The sequence below is a fragment of the Manis javanica genome, chromosome 11 (genome assembly GCF_040802235.1).
Source record: "Manis javanica isolate MJ-LG chromosome 11, MJ_LKY, whole genome shotgun sequence".
Taxonomy (NCBI): Eukaryota; Metazoa; Chordata; class Mammalia; order Pholidota; family Manidae; genus Manis; species Manis javanica.
The window spans coordinates 26,908,616-26,920,758 of record NC_133166.1 but is presented as its reverse complement, the minus strand read 5'-3'; the positions used below and the strand labels follow the sequence as shown (position 1 = coordinate 26,920,758).

Sequence of the window (12,143 nt, the reverse complement as noted above, 5' to 3'; positions counted from 1 at the left end):
AAAAATAAGTTTTGGAGCTCTCTTTTCTAGATATTATACCTCATTTTATTTTAATGAAAATGTAAAACAGTAGTGATAACAGCCAGTCTTGTTTTCTTCTTTTGGTTGATTTAATAAAAGTATATTCAATTTTACATTGAGAATAGTGTTAGCTTTTGTGTTTTACAAATACGACATATCAACAATGTATTTTAAATACTCTAACCGTTCCAAATCATTAAAGAATTGAGCTTCATGATTCTAAAATCCTTTTAATTTAGGAATCTTTGCTTTATAACTTATTCAGGATTCACTTAATTTGGTCATTTACTCACCATATCTTTACTGAGAGCCTCCTGTATACCTGATGCTGTGAGAGCCCAGAGGTCTCCTGTGACTAGTCCTCTGGCTGGAGAACCCCATCATCTCTAACGCGGCCACACCAGAGTCCAGCCTCACCTCCCTGGCCTCGCCTCCACTCAGCTCTAACCCCTGGTCAGGCGAAGAGCCTGATGGAAGGTAAAGACGGGCAAGTTGAGAAATGCAAGGGTTGTGAGCCTGATTCATAGACCAGGATGGACTCCTGTGCAGGTGGGCTGCCTCCACCTCCCCCGCCAGTGTCCCTGACATGGCTGTGTACTTACTTGTGCAGAGCTGCCATGAGATGCCCTCAGGCTGGGGCTTCCTGCTGGGGTGCTTCCCCTCATTGGGCTGGGACTGCCTGTGCTTGGCCCTCTGTTGCTCACAGCACTTCTATCCCTGTCCCTACCACTCTGGGGGTTTTGGTTATAAATCACAGCCATGAAATGACCTGGTCCTGTTCTGACCTACCCAGGGCCCATCCCATGACCCCTGTTGTCTCATCCAGCTCCCCCTGGGGCCAGTGGTTGTCTCCCTGCAGCAGGAAGGGCCCCAGTGAGTTGTGGAGGCTCGTGTCGGCCCCTCCGGGAGCAGTCCTGCTCAAACCTAGTCCCAGGGTAGCCCACCTGACGGACAGCTCTGCTGGGGAAGTAACTGTTGGAAGGAGGTGTGTCCCCCTCTTTCTGGTCTTGGTTTCCTCCCTGCTCACTGTGGCAAGTGAATCAGGTCTTTTATAATGGGACACATGAGTTCTTAAATCGCTGTGCTAGGCAATATGCCATGTGAAAAACCACAGGATTTATGACAAATGGAGTTAGGAACACAGTACTCAACTCCACTAGTGACACATAAAAAAGATAGTAAACTAAGATAAACAGGAGCAGTTTTACCTAAGAGAAAGACAAATACTACCATGAGTGTAACACTTTGTAAAAGGCATGGAATTTGCTTGTGGAAGGTGGCAGAAGGGCTGCTTGTGAGAGCTTGTGAAGTGGTAGAAGGAGATTTATCTGAAATCAGCCAGAAGGCTGTGAAGTAGAAGAGGGTAGCTGGTAGATATTTGGAGTGTGTGTGTTTTGTATATTCCTATGTAGCTCCTTTTCTGTTTGATGCAGTTTTCTGCATCCACGCAGTGCTTCTAGGGGACAAAATTGCACAAAGGCAAATGTAAAATTCAGTTGTTCTCAATTGTTTTGTAATGTATCTCTGGTCATAGAGCAGAACCGAGTGTAGCCCCTTCCCATGTCTGTAACAGTCTTCCTCTGTCCTGTATCATGCACCTCAATGTATGCAGTGTCCAAGGACTGCCAACTTCAAATAGCAGCTCCACTGCACAAACTTCTGCCTAGATCTTTCCATGGCACTTCTCCTTTGTTCCCCTGTGTCCTCAGGGTCGGCCTCTTACTGATTCAGCGTGTTGTAAGAGTCATTTGGTGTACTACCTTCACTTCCTCACCTTTCTCCTCTATGGCCATCTAAAATCTGTCCTGTCACTACACTGAAACTGATCTTGCTAATGACTTCCATGTTGCCTAATTGCATGAGCATTGTAGTAGACAAGAGTTTCAAGAGGCAACAGATGGCCCATTCAAATTAGAATAACTAAAAAAATTTTTAATTGAAGTATAATTGACATGTAACATTATATAATATTCTGATGTACAACATAATGATTTGACATCTGTATATAATGTGAAATGATGACCACAACAAATCTAGGTAACATCTATCACCATACATTTTATAAAAAACTTTTTTCATCTAATATGGACTTCTAAGAGTTACTTTTAGCAACTTACAAATATGCAATACAGTATTATTAACTATAGTCACCATGCTATACATTATATCTCCATGACTTATTTTATAACTGGAAATGTGGACCTTTTTGACCCTTTCACCCATTTTGCTTATTCTCTATCCCCACCTGGGACAACTGTCAATTTGTTCTGTTATCAATGAGCTATGTTTTTTTTTTAATTCTGCATGTGAGATCATATGGTATTTATCTTTCTCTGTCAGACTTGTTTCACTTAGGATAATGCCCCCAAGTTCCATCCCTGTTGTCCCAAATGGAAAGATTGAATTCTTTTTCTTTATGGCTGACTAATATTCCATTGCTTATATATACCATATCTGCTTTATGTACTAATTCATCATTGACTACTTAGGGTATTTCTGTGTCTTGGCTACTATAAAAAATGCTTCAATGATCATGGCAATGCATGTATTTTTGTGAATTAGTGTTTTTGTTCTTTCAGATAATTTTCTAGAAGTGGATTCCTGAACCATATGGTTGTTCTATTTTAAATTTTTTGAGGAACCATTATACTCTTTTTCATTGTGGTTGAACCATTATTGTTCCCACTACCAGGCATGAGGGTTCTCCTTTCTCCATATCCTTGGCAACATTTATTTTTCAAATTAGCATAATATGAGAAAGGTTTACTTACAAAGAAACTATGTATAAGGCTGTAGTCAGGAAGAGATCCTAAGTGATAGTGCAGTTACCTAGAGCTAGTGACTGGGCTGTTACCACCTCCAAGGCGAGGGACTAAGCACTGGAATTCTGAAGTAGAGAACTGACATAAAGAAGGTTACCTTGAGAGGAGTTTTGTGATTAATTTTATTGAGTTTATTCTATCCTTTTAGATGTGAGTTGGCTTACTGACTTTAATGCAACTCTTTTATGTTGACTTTGCTCAAACGGCTGGTTGTATCTGGTGTTAGAGAAAAACTGCCCTGGGCAGGGTGAGCAAATGGAAGTTGATTTTATTCCAGTACTGTTGCTGCAGGGGGGAAGAGAGCACAGACCAAGCCTGGATACCCAGTTCTGCTAAAACATAAGATGGGGATGGGCTGGGGTAAGGTGTCAGGTAGAAGGCATTTAAACCCCGAGGTGAGCTTAATGGAACAGGACTGGGGGACTTTAGTGGAACACTGATCAATGGGATGTGTCAAACACATCGAGGTATTCCTGAGATTGGATATGTTGTTGTCTGATTAGTTATAGTCCAGTTCTAGCACTTCTGACATGCAAAGAACTTTGAATCATCACTCCTGTCCTTACAACACAAAAAGCTGGAGAAAAGAAATTCAATGACTTCTCTTGGACCCATCAGAAAATTGACATTTCAGGGCATATGCCACACCAAATTACAGGGAGACAGGTGAATCCAGAGAATCTGGTACTTGGAACAGAAACTGCTGGAGCCACGAGTTGGTGAGGAGACTTCAAAGGTAATTTTGACATTTCCTGGAGGATGAGTGTGGACTAGCATGCGAATGAAAAACACTTGGGATGTCAGTTTTAGGGAGGCCCCCATTTAATATCTAGTAGGTTCTCGCAGTCATGATCCAAAGTGCACTGGGTCTGGCAGGGGAAGGAGAATAGTTAATATTGTGATATAAGATCAGAGCATTCTCCGTAATGGAGGTGTCCTCTCCAGGGCAAATCCATTATTAGAGCCACATCCCACCGAGGGGAAGTGGGTATTTCTTTAACTCCAGGGTGTAAGGCAGCCCTGTGGGCTCAGTTCTCTGACAGGTCCAAGAAAACTCGTTAATTTTCCTTGATGTAAGGATGGGAATGACAGTTTCTAAGCTCTCTATATATGTTGGAGTCAAAAGGAAGTGTCTGTGAGTCTTTTACACTCAGGTCTTAGCCACATAATTTTTATTAGTTTGTTGGCTTTCTAGTTTCCCTATTCCCACTTAAAGATGTTTGTCCTCCATTTCTACTTGTTCTCCCTGGGAGCCTTTGTCCGAATTATCCTGTCAGCCATTCGTTGAAGTGGAAATCCAGTCTCTTGAATGGCTAGATTAGAGAAATCCCTGTATCTTTCATTTGGGACTTATATTTTCTCCCTGCAGTGTGAAAGGATTTCGGGGACTCAGTCCAAGCACCATGTGGAAAGAGAAGCAGGCAACTGGACCCAACTGTTCGTGCACTACTGCTTGTTAGCTGTCAATGCATCTGTCTGTGTACTTGGGATCTCTGTGAAAAACAGTCGAAAACACATGGTCCAGTTCTGCCTTTTGATAGGTACAACAAAGTTCTTGCTTTGTCAAAGGAAAGATGATTCAACTCCTTGAGTTTTAATGGTTCTTAATTTTGGGCTTCCATGTTTACTGGTCCCAGTTTAGGCTTTTCTTCCCAAAGTTGCCATAATGCCATGTGATTTGTCAGGAGAGTTCTCCAGACTTACCTGCATGCCATCCTGGAGCCAGCAGTTCACTCTTGCTGATCTATACTCTGTCATTGAAATAAAAAATTTTTTTATACCAACTTTCTTTTCTCCCTGTTTCCAAATTTATATTATTTCATCTATGTGAAAGTCTAGAGAACTTTGGTGTCCTTTTTACTGCCAGTGAACCATAGGACCTCAGTGGAACTTTAAAATTCATTAGAGAAGTTCAAGTAATGTTGAATGTTAAAAAAAATAGTGTTTGAAACATTCCTCATACTGTTTAATGCACATTAACTTGAATAAGCAAAGCATTTGTAAAGTAACAAAATAATTCACATCAGATTGTTGACATATAACTAAGAGGGTCCTAGAGTGACTGGTGGAGGATAAAAATCTGTATTTACCATTAGATAGGAAAATAATGCCAGATTTTAAATGGAATTTCTTGACAGAGGAGTGATACATATAACTTCACTTAGCTAGGTATCATTCCTACTTACTGTCATCGTAGTTTACATTGTCAAAAATTAGTAATGAGGTTGAATAGAGGAAAAAGTGAAGAGCAGCGGCTCTGGAGCCTGGCTGCCTGGGGTCTAATCGCGCTCTGCAACTTCCTTCCCATTTGACCTTGAGCAAGTTTCTCAACTTTCTTGCCTCATCTGAAAAAATGTATAAATAACAATTGTACTTGCTTCATACGGTTGTTAGGGCAATTATATGAGTATTTGTTAAACGTTTAGGCCAGTGTCTTGCACATAGTATGTACAAAATAAGTGAATTTGAATTGATATTCCTAGCAGTTGGGAGATGTGGACTTTTAACCCATGACAGTTGGGCTCCAAAGCCTGTTGTTTTTCTAGAGTATCACTTATAAAGTCCTGTCATTTGCTCAATTCCTGGACATATTCTCATCCAAACCGAGCACCCTCTGGAAGCCCACTCTCAGCTCCTGGGTCCTAAGCGCATATACCATGGGGTTAAGGGCTGGGGGGATGACACTGTGGAGCACATTGAGGAGAACAGGGATGAAGGGAAATCTCCTTCCTGCCAGATGGGTGACAGATACTACAATAATGGCTGTGTAGAAAAAGAGAATGAGGATGAGATGGGAGCTGCAGGTACTCAGGGCCTTAGATGTTGCTTCAGCAGAGTTCAGCCTCAGCACAGAACGAATAATCAAAGCATAGGAAGCAAAGACCAGACCCATATCACTCCCAAACACAAACCAGGCCAAGGCCAACTGATAAAATTTGTTAATGGTGATGTCATCACAGGCCAGACTAGTGACCCCCAAGTTAGAGCACAGGCAGTGGTCAATCTCATTCCTGGAGCAGTAGTGTCGCTGGGCAGCCAGGACAGGCACTGGGATAGTCAGCAGGCCATTCCTGAGCAGCATAGACAATGTGACTTTAACCACAAAAGCCTCTGTGATTATGGAGGGGTATTGAAGGGGATAGCAAATGGCTACATATCTGTCCACAGCCATGCAGAGGAAAATGCCCGACTCCATGCACATAAAAGAGTGGATGGCATAGATCTGAGCAAAGCACTCAGGGAGGCTGATGGCTTTGTCTTTAAAGCAGAGAATGGCCAGGATCTTGGGCATGACAGTGGTGGCCAGGCCAATGTCCACTACAGCCAAGATGCCAAGGAGCTGAAACATGGGCTGGTGTAAGGTAGGCTCGTGTTGGACGGTGATCAGGATGAGGAGATTGGCACCAAGTGCTAAGAGGTAGAGCAGAGCCAGGGGCAGGGAGAACCAGTGCTGCCACTTGTGAATGCCGGGGAACCCCAGCAGGAGGAACTCAGACACTTGAAGCCTTGAGCTGTTCGTCCTGCTCAGGGAGGTGTCCATAGCATGTGGTATCTTCTCAGCATCTACCTTCAATACAAGAGGAAAGAAGAATAGTCTGTAATTAGCTCAGCTGAGGGTCAAAATTAGTGTTAGAGGTGTAAGATTGACTCATAATAATTCAGTCCTTTTAAAATGATGTGTTCTCTACCCACCTGAAACCCAGCAAGGAACAACAGGAGAGCCAAAATAGAGTCTAAGATAAAGATCTTAGCAAAATAATAGTGAAGATTTAGTGGATTTGTTTTCTTGAAAATCTGGGTAAATATTTTATATGTGGGGTATGCAGACCCGAAGCAGAAGACATGCACATAATAAAGATCCTGAATTTTTAGGAGGTACAGTTAGAGGGCAGAGACATTTTTCTCTGTCTTGGGAATCTTCAGAAAGAGACGAAGTGGTCACAGGGAGAACCCTGGGAATCTTCAGAAAGAGACGAAGTGGTCACAGGGAGAACCCTCACAAAGTTTCTCTTTTAAACAGTGCCTATGGTTGATCAAGTTTTCTGGCAAAAACCATTTAATCTTCACCAACCAGGTGTTGTTATTCACACATGAGGACAGAAAGGTCAAATGATTGTCTAGATAAGAATCACATAGTGAAAACACGTAAGTGAGAAAGGTTTAGCATAATTTTAATCTTTTGCATTTAAAGCCAGCATTCTTTCCATCAAATCAAAGCCAAAGAGTCAGTAACCTTTAGGAGGAGCATTTGTTTCTCTCATCATGAAAGTACTGTTAAATAAATACTTAAAGCTGTATTTTTGAATCATCAATTTTATTAATAGAAGATATAAGAAGAGAAAACTACAAACAAACTTTCACCCACTTCCAGATTTTTGGATGGATAGCCTGGAAATACAGCAGGCATTTTATTGCACACATTTAAACTTTTTCATTTAAATAAATTCATGACTCATTCTTGGTCCTTTAACACTTGGTCCTCCTTGTTTTTACATTCTCAATTTTGTTCATTCTTGAATTGTAGAATACTTTCAAAGTTTTGTATCAAAAAGTACACAAAGGAATTATGTTTTTGAAATCCTTCAATATCTGAGAATTATTTTTGTTACCTTTATCTGTGAATAATATCCTGTCTTTTCAAATATTTAGGTGTCAGTATTTCCTTTCCAATTCTCTGCCTTTGCTTCATTTGATGGTATTAAGTGTAAGAGCAAGGCTCCATCCCTCATCTCTCTGAAGAATGAATGACCATGCCATTCACCATAATACTCATACAATTGATAAATACAAATAAGAAAAATAAAACAACAGCACTTTTAGAAAGCAAAATCAGTCAAGAAAAATAACTAACTATAGACAGAAATCCCAGCAACCAAGGAATTTAACATTTCAGAATAATTTTCAGCATTTTTCTTTGCAATATTTTTATGCAGATGAAGTTTCATGGAAGTAGAATTCTTCATCCTGTGCTTTCATAGATTCTACATGAACTATGATACCTTTAAAAAAAGTTGTATGTCTTTCTTTTTATCCGATGTAATACAGTCGTCTTTTGTTTGAAGTTGCGCTTGGTTCTGGGAATCTTGGATATACTTTATTATTCCAGACCCCTTGGCTTCTCATTTATTCACTGACAGTCTTAGAATTCAGCCTCATTTCTGTCCTATTTTCTGATCACAGACGTTAGTCCCTAAGAAAGTAAAGAGCTGGGGAGAGGGAGGAATTGAAGGTGAAGAATCAAACAAGGGAAGTCAACCAGGGAAGCCAAAGTTAAGGTATATAATCAAATCCAGATATCAGGACAAAATTATGGGAACATGGAACACATCTACCTCCTCATCTCTCAGGGTACAGATCATTGGATGGTTTACTTACTACTGCAGGCAGGACTTGGAAGAGGCTTTCAGGCGGCAGTGCCTTCTGCAGCTGCTCCTATACTCCTGGCTTTAGCTGCCGGTGTTAACTTTTTGTCACTTAGTAGATCTGTGACTTTTCTTGCCAGCCTTGGAGTCTGGAGTTTTGTGGAAATTAAATCCCTGAGATGCCTGATCTTGGTATGCTGCTCTCTAGGCCCAGCTTACTCTATTCTAAGCATCCTCAGGGTCTTTTTCACATTGCAGTGTGAATAGAACCCAAGTGCTCTTGGGGAAACCACTTAATGTCTGGCAGTAGATCTACCCTAGTCCCAGGGCAGCCCAACAGGTGGACAACTTTTCCACACTCCACGATCTTCAGGGATTATTTCACCCTTGCCAGATGAACAGTGCCTCCCATTACAGGAGGGTTTTGAAGTTTCCCTATCCCCAAATACATCTTCACTCCGTATCCTTGCCAGAGATTGCCCCCGTCTATTTCCTGCTTCACAAACATTCAGGCTTCGCCTTACAGTGTTTCTCTGTCCTCATCTCCTGAATACTTCTTATCTCCCTGCCGTTTACTTTCTATCTCAACATCACGAAGAAATTGCTTTTGCTAATGACAAAAATAGTGGGTATTTTTTAGAACTTAATATTATCTGAACCCTCTCCAGTATTTGTGTTAATCAGTTCCTTTTCCTAGGACCACTTGCCTCTCTTGTCTTTCACAATACTGTATTTTTTGTATCAATCAAACTAGAATAAAAGAGTGAACTGAACTTGTATTCAGACCCAATGCTCCTTAGTGAGATATGCTATCTAAAATAGCACTCCCCGACTCTATCACTTCAGATACGTGACTCTTCTTGACTCTGCTTTATTTATCTCCGTGGCTTAAATCACCACATGCCCTACTATGAAGTCATTTATTTTTTTTCTTTTCTTTCTCTCACACTGAAGTGTAAGCTCCCTGAGATCGTGCTTTTTGTCATTTCTTCACTGCTCTGTCCCCTGCCCCTGGACTCGTTCCTGACACTTAGTAGGTATTTGATGACTAGTTGTCAAATAAATGAATATTGAGGAAATTGAGTAGGAGAGTAGTTTAGAGGGTAAAGTGTCATGGTAGTGTCCAAATGCAGTGACTTTTGATCCTTTTTTTTCCCAATGTTGTTGTGTTTCTAGTAATTTTTGACTATTAGAATCCCTGGCAGCACTCTTTAAGTAACAAAGAGGTAAATGGGAGTTTTTTAAAAAGCTGATTTCAGAAGTAAAAAAAAAAATTGAAGTCCTGTTAATAATAGTACATGGAGATAGAATACATATTTTGATCAATATGTGACACATACTTTTTGTCACAACCAAAGATACCTAATGTTTCAACAGTTTTGTTATACAGAATATTAAGTTGTTCGGGTTTTGTAATATGATGCAAAGTGAGGTGCTGCTTGCTGAAATTAAGATAGCACTGCATCAAAAATTACTGTCAAGCTATAGCCAAAGGAAAAGTCACAGATCTGTCAGAACGTTCATTAGGGAAATTTGCATCCTAACTTTAAAAGAGATGGTAAGGGAAGTAGGCAGTTCTGGTTGAACAGTAATTATTTACACTCTTAATTTTGGTTAACAAGTTTGTATATTGATAAAAATGTCAAGTCACAACCCAGAAGGATTTGGGAATAATGAAGTGTTGTTCAAGACACTGAAATTTTCTGTACCGAGAAATGGTGTGAATTTCCAAAGGAAGAACGCTGACAAGCATTTCACAGACTTGTTCTCTACAGTTGAAATCATGAGGTGTCTCAGATAATCTATAAATGCCTCAGATTACCCTCCTTACTAGAATGTTAGTCTGCTCTGGGGAAGAGTGTCCTCTGTGATAGTTTTCACAATCATTTTCCCCATAGGAAATCTGGCCACTGGGTTTCTTCTCGGTATTAGAAGAACTAAATGATAATGACAATAAAATGGGATGGAATTTAATCTATTTTTTTTTTTATCACAGACAATGAATTGGCGGTATAATCTGAAATAGACCTTAGATGATTGAATAATAAAAGGAATTTCAGTATGGTATACCACATAATGGAACATTGTAAACTTGGAAAAGGAGAATTTAAAGAGGGCCACATTGATGGTCATCAGAAATGCCACTGTCTGGATTCAGAAGTGGATAGAATGAACAAGTGGATGCTCCAGTCTACTTCCTGGAGGAGTCTTCTTGGGTACCAGACATGGGTGCTCACAAGATTATTCTAGATGCTGTGATGGGCAATAGACAAATCAATCAATCAATCAGTCTAATCCATTGACTCCCTGTGAAGCTCAAAATTGTTCTGTTTATCACCAGGGACAACCAGATACTCAAGACCAGTACAGTTCAGTCTGACATGTAGCTAACAAGTGGATTGCATTGGCCCAGGAGGTTATTGCTAGCTCTTGACTGGGACAGAAACATATTCTGGATTTTTTTTTTTTTTTTTTTTTTTTTTTTTTGCTATGGGGTTTATCTCCGCTGTTGCTGTGGGCGTGGCCTGGCTATATTCTGGATTTTGATTTGCATATCTGGTAATGGTAGCAAATGCTTCAAATATCATCAGAGGATTAAAACCAAATGTTTTAACTTGGACCCTCTGTTTATATATCCTCATAGTAAAGGACCCATTTTATTGCCTTATGTCACTGAATCAAATTTTAAAAGGGGATTAATTTATTATCTGGAGTTATAATCCCAATTACGCAGGGGAAATTAGGTTGCTTCTATACAATGGAGACAAGTAGACTATGTTGGGAACCCAGGGTATCCTCCGAGGTGCCTCTTAGTGCCTCTGTGCCCAACAGGAAAGGGAAATGGAAATGTATACCAACCAAAATAGGGCAGGATGACTGAGAATTCAGACCCTTTAGGAATGAAAGTTTTGGTTAGTCTGCTAAATTTTGACAGAGTTGGGGAAATATGGTCATATCAGTTATGACCTTGTGAGCAATTACAGAAATTGAAACTGTAGAAGCTTTGAATATTTCCTATTTGCTTTTTATATGCAAGGTTTTATTTCTATATGCTAACCTTTTTTTCTTATTTTAATTTTATATACAAGTTATTGGAAATTAACTTAAGAATTTAGTCTTTAGGTAACAGAATATTTGATGAAACTGACTGATTTCGAGGTGTATGTAATATATCTAGCAATGCACAAAATGATTCTTGAGACTTTTCATCTTACTTTGGGGAAGATGGTGAGAATTCTTTCCTTTGTATGAGGAATAGCTGTTGTCTTTTAACATAGAGGTACCGAGTTTTATTGTTTTATGGGAGTTCAAATGTGTGTAAAAGGGTGCATATGGCAGCTGTGTAGTCAAAGGTATGAACTATGCTGGTAATCAATTTATTGTGACTAAGTTTTAAACTATTGTTTGCTCAGTGAAAATCAGTCTGGGCCCATGTCAGCTGGAATGATTCTAAACTTTGTCAGTAGAGGGCACTGGAGAGACATTGCAAAAAGAAAGTTTTGTTTATTTTTAAGTTGAGGTAAAAGTTCAAATAGCATAAAAGTCAGCATTTTAACCACTTTAAAGTGTTTAATTTAGTGGTTTTCTATTCCATTCATGATGCTGTGCAACTATCACTTCTCATTATAGAAATTTTTATCGTCCTCAAAAGCAGCTCTGTACCTGTTAAACAGTCCTTCCCCATCTTCCCATTCCTTTAGCCAATGGCAATCACTTATTTGCTTTCTGTCCTTTTGGATTTGCCTATTTTGGACAGTTTTTACAGATGGAATCATACAGCATGAGTCTTCTCATCAGTTGATGCATATATGGATTGTTTTTATCTTTTGGCTGTTATGAATAATGATGTTATGGACATTTATGTATCAATTTTTGTGTGGACATATGTTTTCAGTTCTCCTGGTATGTAATTAAGAGTGGAATTCTTGGGTTATAT

General features: G+C 39.7%; 1 protein-coding gene across 1 annotated transcript; it reads right to left on the bottom strand.

Moving 5' to 3' along the window:
- Positions 1–5,418: 5,418 nt before the first annotated feature.
- LOC108401125 (olfactory receptor 56B34-like) lies at positions 5,419–6,384 on the bottom strand. The gene has a single exon (XM_017666873.1). The coding sequence runs from the start codon at positions 6,382–6,384 to the stop codon at positions 5,419–5,421; it is 966 nt and encodes a 321-aa protein (XP_017522362.1).
- Positions 6,385–12,143: the final 5,759 nt, after the last annotated feature.